We start from the raw sequence: 15,674 nt of genomic DNA, 5'->3' as shown, positions 1-15,674 counted from the left end.
AGGCGGTTGCCCCCAGCCTCCAGCCTCAAGATCAACGGGCGGCAGCCCCCATCCACCGTCTTCAGCATCTGCAGCGGCAAGCCCAGGATCTCCAGGGGCGAGCGGCACCGCATTCCAGCCTAGTGCAGGATATGGGGGCAAAGCAAATTGCAGATTGTCATGCACGAGCTGCCCAGGGAGCGGATGAGGGTTGCCATTGAGAGGCATCGGATCCTCATCATTGGGAAGAATCTCTGCAGCCGCCGTACCCAAAATGTACACAGGAGCGGACCAGGACACCTTTGCGCCACCCCAAGCAGAATATTCTGAGAAACTGATACTGTGAGTACCAGCCGGTCTTCTGGGAAGGCAGCAAAAACGTGGGGGGTTCCACTCATGGTCTTCTCTCGCGGCCGGACATGGCCTGCATGGGGGGTTCCACGTTGGATCTGGATTTCTCACATGGATTGGCTTTCTCTCATGAGGTTTATTGCCACTCGGGTTTTATGGTGCACCCTATGAAGCATCGTCGCCCTTTTATTATGGTGATCTGTGGAAGAATCATATTTTTCTACTGGCTAAATATTTTTATAAAAATCATTTAAGCTGCAGGTTAAAAATAAAAGTAAAAGGCTAGGGGGGGAGACCCAGCCGGCCCGGCCAGCAGACCGGCCACCAGGCGCGCGCGGGCCATGTCCAAACCTGACATGCGGGCCCCTGGGGTCAGTGTCAGCGGCTGCGCGCGCTGGCTGCCCCAGGACACCGACAGGTGGCTCCACCTGTCGGGTCCTTCTCCTACCTCCACCCAGAGAGGTGGAGACGGACGCCGGCGAGGCTACCATTGTCCTCAGGCCAATCTAGGAGCGGGAATGGGTCCCTCGTTCCTCCGCCTACCTGCTCGTGGTCGGGACGTCACCGAAGGTGGTCTATATCGCCGGCGACGAGGTGACCGTGGCGGAAGGGTTTCGGGTTGGCGTGGAGCTAGTGGCTAGGGGCACGAATTCGCTCGGGGAAGTTGGGGGAAATGGTCCTGGCGTCAAGGGGAGTGCAATGGGAGGTCGGGCAGCGCAGGAGCCGGCGTGTAGCCGGAGATCGACCGGAGCTCCGAGGCGGAGGGGCCTCGGTCGATCTCGAGCACCGGGGCTCTTCGAGCTCGATTGGGCGGCTAGGGGGAGTCTAGTGGTTGAGCTGAAGCTGCCTGGGGAGTGCTGGGGTGCCGGGGGGACCTATTTATAGGCCAACGACGGTGAGCCGACTCGGGCGCGCCGGTGACTCACCGTGGTGCGCGTGCGTGCACAGTGAGGTGTTGGCCGCGAAACCACATGTTCGGGACGTGGTTTAGGACCTCCTGGTGCATCGTCTACAGAGGGAAAGCGAGTGGGGTCGAGCCGTAGTGACCGTGCATGCTCAGCCGCGTCGGGCGCGTGCGGGCACGCGTCGCCTCAGCTCTTGCGTGAGGGGAGGGGGTCCCTGGTGTTAGCTTTGCACTAAATGGCTGTCGGGGGAGCGTTTGGACATTACTGGGGAGGTTGGGACGGGCCGGGGCAACGTCCCCTTGCTGGAGGCTCTCTGTAGCACGCCCAGAGCGTAGTTTTGGCATGCCACGGCATGCTGGCGCGCTCTGGGGCACTTGGGACGTGTCCTCCATGTCCTGAGTGTTGCTGGGAGTGTGCCTAGCCGTTGTGTGTTAGTGGGAGCACGAGCTGGTCAAAGGAGGCAAGAAACACTAGTGTTGCCAGTACTGGCCTGCGGCTCAAATTGAAGATCTTGTCACTTGTGCTTGGAGTTGGGGAGGGGCTGGTTGCCTGGGTGCTCAGGGTGTTCTGGGGCTCTAACTCACCAAGTTTGGGGCTTTGACATTGGTTAAAACAGTCGCTAGGAGGGTTTTTACCTTCTTGTCAGTAGGTGTTCGACATTGATTTGGGGTGCTTCCACTCCACCACTGGAACTGAAACTTAACAGGTTTGGTCTTGGGGTAAAAACATGGGGTTTCACCAAATTTGAGCTCCATTGAACAAGTTTAGCTTTGTAAACTTGAAAATGCCTCAAAATGACCAGTACTGTCCTTTACAAAGGAAGTGTGGCCAAACAGAGACTCACAAATCCCACCTTTGGTGTGGAGTCCTCATTTGGGGTGCCAAACACATGTGCAAAGTTTCAGCTCCATTGGAGAAACTTTGCAATGTAGAGTTGTTCCAACTCTTCTCTGGACAGAGAGGGTTTTGGGCTCATTAGGTGCACTTCGCCACCTTGGATCAAGGTGAGATATTATGTGAGCACCTAATATGGCTTGGAGGGCTCCTGTAATTTTATGGGCATTTATTGAGATCATTTCCTTTGGAAGCATCTCAAAAAGCTAAAACAGACAGAAATTGTTTTCAGGGTTTTACTCAAATAATATTAATATAAAATAGGGTTGAAAATCTTATATATGGAAAATATATGTCCTTCTGAGCTTCCATGAATTTACTCAGAATTTTCTAAGGCAGGAAAGCAATCTTCCTTGTGGGAATATAATTCCTGGCCTTAGAAACAGACATAAATATAAAATAGGAAAATAATATTTTAAATCACCAATTAATGTTTTTAATGAATGAAAATAATATTTGGATCAGATCACCAACTTTGGTTGGAAGTGCCACTTGGCTTCATGAGCTAGTAGTGTATCCCAACATGATGAAGGTGATCTTGATATAAAGGGAAAAGGGTTTTTTTGAAAAGAGCAAAATAATAAGTTTTTCATGGGTTTGAGTCATCAAACAAGCAAGCATTCACTCATACAAGGGCTTACATTGCACTCACAACATTATTTGAAAAAGTTTTAACAAGCTCTGATTTTTGCAACATAAAATACTTGTGGTGAAAAACAGGGTGTGACACTTTGCGTAAGTAAGATGGGATCATACTAGATACCCACAGCAACCATGTAAAACATGCAACAAGAAATTAGAGGACGTCTAACTTGTTTTTGCAGGGTATGCATGTGATGTGATATGGCCAAAGACATGATATGATATATTGGATGTATGAGATGATCATGTTGTAATAGTTAAATATCGACTTGCACGTCGATGCTACGGGAACCGGCAAGATCCATAGGGTTGTCTTTAAACTAACGTTTGTGCTTGTAGATGCTTTTACTATATCGCTAGGTTGTAGCTTTAGTAGTAATAGCATAGATAATGCAACAACCTCGATGGCGGCATGATGATGGAGATCATGATGATGGAGCTCATGATGCCGCACTGGTGACAATGGAGATCATGCCGGTGTTTTGCTGATGGAGATCAAGAAGCACAAGTTCAATGCACTACAAGAAAAATGCTCAATTATGACCCCGAAAATGATGGTGGTTTAATTGGTCATTGACCCATGACCAAAATTCCATAACGTTATGACCTTTTGCGTCCATTAGGTCATCATACTATTGCACAAATTGGTCATTAAGTGCTAACGATTGAAAAAAGAAAAAGAGAAAAAGTGATAGAGGTGTGTTGGATGACGGGAGGGTTTTGAGCGTTGGATGTAGGAGGACTGGATGGCGAGGATCTGTTTCTGGGGAGGGATCCGTGGCCTCGCATGTGATAGGCTGGCTACCCAAAGTGAAAAAGAAAAGAGAAAAAAAGTGAAAGACAGAAATCCCACGACCCCATCTCTCTTGGCGATCCCCATCTCTCTCTCCCCCACAACCTACCCACGACATATGGCGGCCGATCCTCCCCTCTGCACGAATACCAAAATCGATGGAACCTCCGCCGTCTCCGTCTCCCCATTCCCCACCTCCTCCGCCCGGTCCCTAGACGCGGCGTGGCGGGCATGGAGGTCGATGACGCGGTGCCGCGCGGCGGGGGTGGGGGCGGGGAGTCGCCGCACATCCGGCGACTGGAGGAGTCAGTGGTGAACCGCATCGCCGCGGGGAAGGTGATCCATCGGACCTCGTCGGCGGTGCAGGATCTCGTCGAGAACACCATCGACGCCGACTCCTCCACCATCTCCGTCACCGTCAAGGACGGCAGCCTCAAGCTCATCCAGGTCTCCGACGATGGCTACGTCATCCGGGTACGCTTGCCCGTCCGCTTCCTAAATAAACCCTCAACCCCGGAACCAATCCTCCATCCCCTCAACCCTGGGTGCTGCCCCGGACGCCTGCCAGGGCAAAAATCCTTCACATGCAAGCTGTTAGTTGTGATTTCTCTTCATTGCGAGCTGCTAATCCTTAGTGCATACAGGGCCATGTGGGCGAATGATTGGTTATTTTGGTCTTGGTGATTTTCTACACTGGATCTAATGTCTGTTTGTTCTGACTCACTCAGCTGTAACAAATGCATAGGAGCTGCCATTCCATGGTCAAATGAGCGCACAACCGCAAAAATAAATAAATATTGTTAGTGCTAATTGCCTTTAGACAACATGTAGTGTCTATCACAGTCTGATCTGTTGGAGATTTTGAATGATTACAATATTATTGTTGGGTATTTGAAGAATTCGGCATGTTCCGAATATTTGGGTATTATTGTTGAAGTATTATTGTTAAAGTATTATTGTTGTGTATTTGAAGAATTGACTCCTCCGGTCAAGTCTTCCTCGGCTCCGGTCTCGGCGCTCGCAGCTCTGGTCCTACAAGTGCCTAATCTAACCTCCCTTTGCTCCCTTCGCAGATCATCTCTAAGAAGAACCGCCCGAGATATGCAAGTACCTCTTCGAGGGTGAGCTCCTCCCCCACTCCCTCGCCCATTTTACGCCCCCGGCTATTGTTAGGATTTAGATCTGGTGCATGTACAGAGGTTTGCCATGATTTCTCATTGCTAGACTCAATAATAAGCCAGATTTGCTGCTATGTAGTTTTCAACCATACAGGATTGATGTTCCTGCCATTTGCTTAACTTTGTCACCCGTTTTCAGCTAGTGTACAGACAAAAAAAATCTAGGCAAGCATGAGTAGTGCAGTTACTCATGCAAGAGTGCATCTTACCAGAGATTGACCAACTCTTGCTTTGCGTTAGTTGATATTGTTCTAGTTAAATATAGAAGCATTGACTAGACACACTATGTTTTACAAGGTGGCACGGTTTCAACATTCCTCGTTATTTTCAAGTTGCTTCCAGTATTTTTGGCCCCATTTATATATTATGTTCATTGGCATCTCCTGTAGATAGCTTGCAGCTACAAGTGTCATGACCATAAGATAACTTGATATTAGTTGTCTTATAACTGCTTATACCTTGCAGGTGCAAGGAGATGATTGCATGGAGCATCTCATGGGATAATATAAGAGGCAACAGTGGAGAAGAAGATGTGAAACTAAAGGTTTTCAGCTCTCAACCATTTTCTGTTATTTGTCAAGTATATGTTCATTGTTTTGGCCCACATTAAAAATTTGGATGTGTAAATATGATGCCTTAGCTTATAGGTTGCTACAGGTGGATATATTTTATCTGTTCGAATTCTAGGGGACATGCCTTTTTAAGATGATCTTTTCATGTTTTAGCATTCCAGCCCCTTGATCGATGAGAGTACTTTCTGCAATATAAAGTAGAGGCGGCGATGAAGGGAGTTCCGTATTGGGCAGAGGAAGAGGACGAGAAGAAAGAAGGCTTGGGCATGAGTCGGTATTGGGTGGCGGCGGCCTTCAAGTACCTGCCCTATGGCACCTCAATCTATAGTAGTGGCAAGTATGTTTGACTTCCACAACTCCAGCCTCCTCTATGTTCATGTATATACGCCACCGACCACAAACCCTATATTTATCTGATAAATAATGCTACCATATTTGAGAATAATAACCGAAGATACCATAAATGTGGTAAATATTAAAAGTCACCATCAGGACAGTATGAAATATATGATGGTCACGAACTTCATCTATTTATATATGTAGACACATTAGTTCATATACAATGAGGAGGATAAATTAAGTGTGAGTGAGTGTCAGCCATATCAATGGACATGGTGTCAGTGCCACACTAAATTGTCAAACTTCTGCTTTTGATAAGAGAAGCAGTACTATACTAGTCAAAACCGTCGCTCACCAATGGGGCATGTTGGTGTGATCGGTCGAGAAACAAAGTGGCTCGCTTGATCGACCGGGGTGAAGAATAAGTAATTCTTCACCCTGATCGATCGACTGAGCCAGATTTGATAGTGTGTGCCTTCTCCCTATAGCAGCAAAGATAGTAAACTATTTGAAGCTATGGCACTAGTCATTTGTATGACAGAATATTGGCTTAGTATTTCTGCTTTCGCTTAAAAAGAAATTTGTAGGGCATGTAAGGTAGCTGTAAGTAAGGGTAGAGCTGAGCTACGGCCTCTCCCTTCTTTAAAAAACAGTAAATTTTGCAGAAAGATGGCTACATTTTCCTTACTACGAACAAGCTGAAAGAGAAACTGCCAAATTCCTAGGAGCCAGTCCAGGCCTTTTAATAGGATAAGGATGCATTCTTAAATTGTACAGTAGGTGTTTTTTATATATCTATTACTCCCTCCGTTCATTTTTATAAGGCGTTTTAGACAGCTGGTTTTGAACTGTTTAGAGTACTGTATGAATAGGCTAAAACATCTTATATAAGTGAACAGAGGGAGTAGTAATTAGTATAATGGACTAGTTATAGTAGATCTCTAGCTACGCTGACACGATTCATTCTAGCGTTTTTGTATTCAATGCCATTCTTGGTGAAATCAAGGAGATTATTGCTGACTTGCTCCATTTCTTTCTCATCCATAAACACAACGGACCATGCAGCCTTATCCAAAAAGTCATGTAGTAATTTTATGGGAAGAATCTCCTTTTCCTTACCGTGTCTATTCGGGGCATAAGAAGAATCCTCGAGGACATAATATAACTTGACAAGCAACAAATCTTACCTCACCTACTATGCATTGTGGTGTTACAAACGCAAGACTAATTCTGAAACTGTAAGATTACCTCAAAACCATATGTTTTTCTTACGATGGATGCAAGATACATGCTTTGGTTTAGGGTGTGGGTTGGCTCGGGTGAAGAATAAGAATTCTTCACCCTGGATGACAAACAATCAATCCCTATATATATTCATATGATATTTTTTTGACCTCATAAGTCATAACTAGATGAATGAGAAAACAATTTTCTACACTTTTATCATTGGTTATCGTGCGTGCAATTTTAGTAGTTCCCTTGGTCTGCTTTCTAAGCCTTACAATCATTTTCTTCTTGCAGGCGGCAACGGCAAGAGTTGAATATTGTGTAGACGAAGAGGATTAGAAGAAACTTGTGGTTCCCACCCAATCTTTGCGGAACTCTCTTTATGTGCGATTATGCATTTGTTGGGTCCTTTTTCTGTGCACTTGCACTTGCAGAAGTATTCTGTTGTGCACATGTAAAATTATTGTGATGTGCACTTGTCAGGCGTTGAACCTTCACTACAGGAATCAGCTTCTTTGCCGTCTGCGATCACAGACGGCAAAGACAATATCCCGGACGGGAAAGACAATATCACAGACGGCAAAGATTCTCACGGACGACAATATTTCTGCGTCAGCCTACGACGCCATAGGACCTTCTTTGTCGTCTGCCCCCCCAAAGCGGACGGCAAAGCTCTTTGCCGTCAGCTTTCCTTACGAGCAGTCGGCAAAGTGCTCGATACGGCAGCCGACAGGCGTTGCCTCCGTGTGGGGTTAACGGAGGCTTTGCCGTCTGCCTCCCCCTCCATCTTTGTTGTCTGCCTCCCCGTCCATCTTTGCCGTCTGCCTTCTCCTCCCCTCCCCTCCCCCTCCATCTTTGCCGTCTGCCTCCCCGTCGATATTTGCCGTATGCCTGCTCCTCCCCTCCCCCCTCTCTCCACTCTTTGCCGTCTGCCTCCTCCTCCCCCCCTCCTCTGTTCCCTCTTCTTTGCCGTCTACCCACCCTGGAGGCTGACGGCAAAGAGACTACATAGACACCCCAGGATGCACAGCTAGGTGCCATGTGGCACCTTTGCCGTCTGCCAGTTGATGGCACAGGTCTTTGCCATCAGCTGGCAGACGGCAAAGAGCCCATATGGTTCCTGTTTTTTTGTTTTATATTATTTCACAGCACATATATATATATATATATATATATATTTGACAGCACATTTATATAATTCACCACACATATATGATATATAGTTCACCACACATATACTTGCCAACACATATATATAATTCACCACACATATATGATTCACCAATGTACATCCCCATATATCCAAAGAACCAACATACCAAGTATTGCACTGTTTATCCATATATACATATACATATAGTTCGACATTGTTCATCAACTCAAATGAAAACTAGATGATATACATATAAAGTTCATCCATCGACATTGTTCAACTGCATGAATGCCAGCTTCCATGCATGTAGTATATCCAATCTGCAAAAATGTGAATAAGAAAGTTAGAAGAAGAACAAAGATGTTTTTCAGCTAATTATGTCATTTTTAGCGGAAAACAAGCTAAGTATATGTGTGGTGAACTATATATCATTTGTTGGAGCTTTATTACCTAATTATGTCTTTTTTGAGCTAACTGGGCTAATTATCCCATTTTAGAGGAAAACAAGCTAAGTATATAATATTCATGAGCTAACCAAGGTTCTTATGCCATTTTGAGGTTATTATGCTATTTTGGAGCTAAATGGGCTAATTATGTCATTGTTGGGTTTTAAAGCAAGGATAATATGAAAGAGGATAAGAAAGAGGAGGAGGAGGAGAAGAAGAAGAAATCAAGAAGAAGGAGGAGAAGGAGGAGAAGGAGGAGGAGGAGAAGGACTAGAAGGTCCTTGGCCTTCTCCTCCTCCTCCTCCTCCTCCTTCTCCTTCTTCTCTTCTTCTTCTTCTTCTTTCTTTTCATTTTGCCTATTTCTTCTCCTCTTCGCCTCTTGTTGGAGCTAAATTACCTAATTATGTCTTTTTTGAGCTAAATGGGCTAACTATCCCATTTTAGAGGAAAACAAGCTAAGTATAAAATATTAATGAGCTAACCAAGGTTCTTATGCCATTTTGAGCTTATTATGGTATTTTGGAGCTAAAAGGGCTAATTATGTCATTGTTGGGTTAATTAAAGCAAGGATAATATGAAAGAGGAGAAGAAAGAGGAGGAGGAGGAGAAGAAGAAGAAATCAAGAAGAAGGAGGAGAAGGACTAGAAGGTCCTTGGCCTTCTCCTCCTCCTCCTCCTTCTCCTTCTTCTCTTCTTCTTCTTCTTCTTCTTTCTTTTCATTTTGCCTATTTCTTCTCCTCTGCTCCTCTTGTTGGAGCTAAATTACCTAATTATGTATTTTTTGAGCTAAATGGGCTAATTATCCCATTTTATAGGAAAACAAGCTAAGTATATAATATTAATGAGCTAACCAAGGTTCTTATGCCATTTTAAGCTTATTATGGTATTTTGGAGCTAAATGGGCTAATTATGTCATTGTTGGGTTAATGACCCTGGTGCATGGACATGCACCTACCACGCAAAGTTCGCAGGTCCAGAAGTTGCCCTTATGGTCCAGAGGACTTTCCAGGTTACCTATAGTACTTTTCAGGTTATATAAAACTTTTTGATATTTTCTACATTTGAGGATGGCAATATTATTTAAGTTGTCCTCTTTTGCTCCGGTACCAATAAATATAGACGATACATTATTTTGACAGACTTGATTTCAACAAAAGAACATGTGATCTTCTTTGAAGTAGTCTTGAACCTAAGCAATAATGATGGGCGAATAAACTAACGGAATCTACCACTAAATCTACTAATTAACTAACATAATCTACCACTAAAACTACTAATTAATTCCAAAAAACTAAATACCAAACATGTGATCTTCCTTTTGTCTTCTCCTCCTCCTATTCTTCTTCTTCTTCTTCTTCTTCTCCTCCTCCTCTTCTCCTCTTCTCCTCCTCCTCCTCTTCTTCTTCTTCCTATTCTTTCTAGTAAGCTAACTAACTAACTAACCTAATTAACCAAGCTAACTAAACCTATCGCTAAACCTAGATAGCACTAAACAGCAAAAAAATAACAAAAACAAAATCTACCACTATAAAAAACAGAATCTACCACTAAGTAACTAAAAAAGAATCTAGCTACCACTAAATACCAAACAATAAAAAATCAACTTCTTCTTTCTTTTTCTCTTCTTCTCCTTCTTATTTTTTTCTTATTCTCTTCTTATCTTCTTCTTCTCTTCTTCTTCTCCTCTTCTTTACTTCTTCTCCTCTTCTTTACTTCTTCTCCTTCTTATTTTTTTCTTCTCTTCTTCTTCTTATTTTTTTCTTCTCCTCTTCTTCTTCTTCTTCTTCTTCTTCTTCCTTCTCCTCCTCCTACTCCTCTTCTTCTTCTCGTCTTCTTGTACTCCTCCTCCTCCTCTTCTCCTCTTCTACTCCTCCACCTAACTAACCAAGCTAACTAACTAACCTAACTAAAACTACTAACCTAACTAAATCTACCACTAAAACTACTAACAAGAACAACTACTAAAACTACTAAAAAATAATAAAACTACTAAAAAATAATGCGGGTGGGGGTGGGGTGGGGGTGTGGGGGCTCACCGAGAGGGGCGGTTGTGGAGGGGCCAGGGTGTTGGGGGTGGCGGGGCGGCGCCGGGGGCGCCAGGGGCGGCGGCGTGATGGTGGTGGGGCAGCGGCAGCGGGGGCGAGGTGGGGAGAGAGAGAGGGGGGCCGCGGCGGGGGAGACAGGGGCGACAGGGGCGGCGGCAGGGGCGATAGGGGCAGCGACGCGACGGCGGCGGCGGCGCGACGGTGGTGGCGGCGGCCGTTACAGAGAGAGGGGCGCGCGGGGTGGGGAGAGAGAGAGAGGGGCGCGCGGGGTGACCATTACAGAGAGAGAGGGGCGGGGTGGGGGGAAGGAGCCGTTAACGGTGTTAGAGCATTGCCGTTTGCCGGCGGACCGCAAAGAGTCTAGACTCTTTGTCGTCTGCCTCCGGACTCTTTGTCGTCCGCCAGCAGACGGCAAAAGTCCGACTCCAGTTTGACCTAGCCCCCCCGTGGTCAGGTGGGCCTATCTATATCTTTGCCGTCTGCCACTGGACTCTTTGTCGTCTGCTAGCAGACGGCAAAGATGTGACAGATGGCAAAAAGACTTTATGCCATCAGCCTGTGCTATGCCGTCTGTTTGGCTAAAGCTGACGGCAAAGACACTCTTTGCCATCAGCTAGCAGACGGCAAAGACTAGGCAGATGGCAAAAAACTATTTTCCAGTAGTTCTTAATGCATGGAGTCGGTGGATGATGTATTTTATTTGATGTGATATGTTACTGAAATGAAATATACATTTTATTTGCAATCTTTTATTCTGTTGTACTTGTTTTTAATGGGCCTATCCTGAGATATGTGTGCTTCTAGCAAAAAAATGCTTCAACCCGAACAAATCAGACATTTTCAATAGTAAAATATGTATTGCGCCATACCCATGTAGGCTAGATTGGTGGACTGGGATCTGAAATTTATGATGATTCCATTTGGTCACTAGCAATGCCACATCAGCTTGGCCACGTCAGATCCTACGTGGCTCACACAAATGGGTAATGACCAAACCAAAATTTTGGTCAATAGAGACCTACGACCAAAATTTTAGAAAGGTCATCTTTGTTCATTCTTGACAGTCAACTATTGACCTTGTAAATTTGGTCAAAAAAATGTCAAAAAAATGACCAGTATAGGGAGTCATAATTGACCTTATTTCTTGTAGTGTGGCATATCATGTCACTTATGATTTGCATGTGATGTTAATCCTTTTATGCACCTTATTTTACTTAGAACGACGATAGCATTATAAGGTGATTCCTCACTAAAATTTCATGATAAAATTGTGTTCTCCCCGACTGTGCACCGTTGCGACAGTTTGTTGTTTCGAGACACCACATGATGATTAGCTCTGATAGACTCACCATTCACATACAATGTGTGCTAAACAGTTGCACACGCGGAACACTCGGGTTAAACTTGACGAGCCTAGCATGTACAGTCATGGCCTCGGAACACAAGAGACCGAATGGTCGAGCATGAACCATATAGTTGATATGATCAACATGGAGATGTTCACCACTGAAACTATACTCAACTCACGTGATGATCGGACTTGAGTTAGTGGATTTGGATCATGCCCCACTCGAATGACTAGAGGGGTGTCTATTTTGAGTGGGAGTTATTAGTAATATGATTAGCTAAACTTAATTATCATGAACATAGTCAGAAGGTCTTCGCAAATTATGTTGTAGCTTGCCTTGTAGCTCTATTGTTTCTTATATGTTCCCAGAGAAAATTTAATTGAAAGATTATAGTAGCAATTATGCGGACTGGGTCCGCAAACTGAGGATTGTCCTCATTGCTGCGCAGAAGGCTTATGTCCTTAATGCTCCATCGGTGTGCTGAACCTCGAGCATCGTGTGTGGATGTTGCGAACATGTGACATACACGTTTTTGATGACTACATGATAGTTTAGTGTGTAATGCTTAAACGGCTTAGAATTGAGGCACCGAAGACGTTTTGAACATCATGCAACATACGAGATGTTCCAAGAGAAGAAACTGGGATTTCATGCTCGTGCCCTTGTTGAGATGTATGAGACCCCCGACAAGATTCTTTGTCTACAAAGTAAAGGAGAAAAACTAAATCGTTCAGCATGTCCTCACATTGTCTGAGCGCTACAATCGCTTGAATCGAGTGGGAGTTAATCTTCCAAATGAGATAGTGATGGTTCTCCAAAGTCACTGCCACGAAGCTACTAGAGCTTGTGATGAACTATAACAGATCAGGGATAAATATGATGATCCTTGCGCTATTCGTGATGTTTGACACCACGAAAGGAGAAACCAAAAAGGAGCATCAATTGTTGATGGTTAGTAAAACCACTAGTTTCAAGAAGGGCAAGGGCAAGAAGGGATACTTCATGAAACGGCAAACTAGTTGCTACTCTAGTGAAGAAACCCAAGGTTGAACACAAATCCAAGACTAAGTTCTTCCGTTATGAGGGGAACGGTCAATGAGGCGGAACTACCCTCGATACTTGGTACATGAGAAAGCTGGCAAAGTTGACAAAACTATATTGGATATACCTGATATTGATGTGTACCTTACTAGTACTCCTAGTAGCACCAGGGTATTAGATACCGGTTCAGTTGATAAGTTTTAGTAACTCGAAATTATAGCTACATATTAAATGGTTACTAGCAAGGGTGAGGTGACGATGTGTCTTGGAAGTAATTCTAAGGTTGATGTGTTCAAACATCGCACTCTCCCTCTACCATCACGATTAGTGTTAAACCTAAATAATTGTTATTTGGTGTTTGCATTGAGCATGAACATGATTAGATCGTGTTTATTGTAATATGATTATTCATTTAAAATGAATAATGGTTATTCTATTTGCTTGAATAAATACCTTCAATGGTTTATTGAGTCTCGACCGTAGTGGTACACATGTTCATAATATTAATGCCAAAAGATACAAAGTACTAATGATAGTAGCACTTACTTGTGGCACTGCCGCTTGAGTCATATTGGTGTACAACGCATGAAGAAGCTCAATACTGATGGATCTTTGGACTCACTTGATTTTGAATCACTTGAGACATGCAAATCATACCACACGAGCAAGATGACTGAAGGCCTCAATTTCAAGTGAGATGGAACAAGAAAGTAAATTATCGGAAGTAATACATTTTGATGTATGCAGTCCAATGAGTGCTGAGGCACGCAATGGATATCGTTATGTACTTACTTCAGAGATGATTTGAGTAGATACTAGTGTATTTACTTGATGAAACACACGTCTGAATTATTGAAAGGTTCAAGTAATTTCAGGGTGAAGTTGAAGATCGTCGTGACAAGAGGATAAAATGTCTATGATATGATCATAGAGATGAATATCTGAGTTGCGAGTTTGTACAAAATTAAGACAATGTGAAAATTGTTTCACAACTCATGCCACCTGGAACACCAAGGTGTGATGGTGTCTGAACGTCATAGCCGCGCCCTATTGGATATGGCGCATACTATGATTTATCTTATCGAATTACCACTATCATTTATGCATTAGGCATTGGAGACAACCGCATTCACTTTAAATAGAGCACCACGTAATTCCGTTGATATAACACTGTATGAACTATGGTTGGTTGAAACTTAAATTGTCGTTTCTTAAAAGTTTGGGGCTACGATGCTTATGTAGAAAAGTTTCAGACTGATAAGCTCGAACCCAAAGCGGATAAATGCATCTTCATAGGACACCCAAAATAGTTGGGTATACCTCCTATCTCAGATCCAGAAGCAAAGTGCTTGTTTCTATAAACTGGTCCTTTCTCAAGGAAAAGTTTCTCTCGAAAGAATTGAGTGGGAGGGTGGTGGAACCTGATGAGGTTATTGTACCGTCACTTCAACCAGTGTGTAGCAAGGCGCAGGAAGTTGTTCCTGTGGTACCTACGCCAATTGAAGTGGAAATTGATGATAGTGATCATTAAGCTTCGGATCAAGTTACTACAAACCTCGTAGGTCAACAAGGTCGCGTACTGCTACAGAATGGTATGGTAACCCTATCTTAGAGGTCATGTTGTTAAACAACAACGAACCTACGAGCTATGGAGAAGCGATGGTGGGCTCGGATTTGGGCAAATAGCTAGAATCCATGAAATTCGAGAGAGGGTCCGTGTATAAAAACAATGTGTAGACTTTGGAAGACCTACTTGATGGTCGTAAGACTATTAAGTACAGATGGATTTTTAAAAGGAAGATAGATGATGATGGTGAAAAGTCACCATGAAGAAAAGCTCGACTTGTCGCAAAGATGTTTCCGACAAGTTCAAAGAGTTGTCTATGATGAGACTTTCTCACTCGTAGCGATTTTAAAAGTCTGTTGGAATTATGTTAGCAGTTGCTGCATTATTTATGAAATATTGCACACAGGATGTCCAAACATTGTTTCCTCGACGGTTTCCTTGAGGAAAGGTTCTATGTGATACAACCAGAAGGTTTTGTCGATCCTAAGGATGCTAACAAGTATGCAAACTCCAGTGATCCTTCTATGGACTGGAGCAAGCATCTTGGAGTTGGAATATAAGCTTTGATGAGATGATCAAAGCTTTTGGGTTTATACAAGGTTTATGAGAAACTTGTATTTTCAAAGAAATGAGTGGGAGCACCATAGAATTTCTGATGAGTATATGTGGTGGACATATTGTTGATCGGAAATAATGTAGAATTTCTGGAAATCATAAAGGGTTGTTTGAAAGGAGTTTTTCAAAGGAAAGCCTAGATTAAGCTACTTGAACATTGAGCATCAAGATCTATGGAGATAGATCAAAGCGCTTAATAGAACTTTCAACGAAATGCATGCCTTGACAAGTTTTTGTAGGAGTCAAAATAGATCGGCAAAGAAGGAGTTCTTGGCTATGTTGTAGGGTGTAAATTTGAGTAAGACTCAAAGCTCGACCACGGCAGAAGAAAGAGAAAGGACGAAGGTCGTCCCCTATGTATTAGCCATAGACTCTCTAGTATGCTATGCTGTGTACCGCCCCTGATGTGTGCCTTACCATGAATCTATCAAGGGCTACAGAAGTGATCCAGGAATGGATTACTGGACAGCGGTGAAAGTTATCCTTAGTAACTAGTGGACTAAGGATTTTTTTTTCTGAATTATGGAGGTGATTAAAGAATTCGTCGTAAAGGGTTATGTCGATGCAGGCTTTGACACT

General features: G+C 43.8%; 1 protein-coding gene and 1 long non-coding RNA gene across 2 annotated transcripts; both read left to right on the top strand.

Moving 5' to 3' along the window:
* The first annotated feature begins 3,795 nt into the window (after positions 1–3,795).
* LOC123396394 (DNA mismatch repair protein MLH1-like) lies at positions 3,796–4,610 on the top strand. The gene is made up of 3 exons (XM_045091340.1): positions 3,796–4,038; positions 4,396–4,451; positions 4,538–4,610. Exons 1-3 carry the CDS (start codon positions 3,796–3,798, stop codon positions 4,608–4,610), a joined length of 372 nt encoding a protein of 123 aa, XP_044947275.1.
* A 21-nt stretch (positions 4,611–4,631) lies between these two features.
* LOC123399015 lies at positions 4,632–5,274 on the top strand. Its single transcript, XR_006610301.1, has 2 exons — positions 4,632–4,685; positions 5,208–5,274. It is a non-coding gene; the product is annotated as an uncharacterized LOC123399015 (long non-coding RNA).
* Positions 5,275–15,674: the final 10,400 nt, after the last annotated feature.

The sequence above is a fragment of the Hordeum vulgare genome, chromosome 5H (genome assembly GCF_904849725.1).
Source record: "Hordeum vulgare subsp. vulgare chromosome 5H, MorexV3_pseudomolecules_assembly, whole genome shotgun sequence".
NCBI lineage: Eukaryota > Viridiplantae > Streptophyta > Magnoliopsida > Poales > Poaceae > Hordeum > Hordeum vulgare.
The sequence above is the reverse complement of the archived record's forward strand: the minus strand, read 5'-3'. Positions and strand labels throughout refer to the sequence as shown.

Bases quoted from the DNA above. Each gene is read 5' to 3' on its own strand.
- LOC123396394 (XM_045091340.1), top strand. From the start codon at position 3,796: ATGGAGGTCGATGACGCGGTGCCGCGCGGCGGGGGTGGGGGCGGGGAG. The intron at 4,039-4,395 runs GTACGCTTGCCC...GACAACATGTAG, and splicing joins ACGATGGCTACGTCATCCGG to TGTCTATCACAGTCTGATCT. The intron at 4,452-4,537 runs GTATTTGAAGAA...GTGTATTTGAAG, and splicing joins GATTACAATATTATTGTTGG to AATTGACTCCTCCGGTCAAG.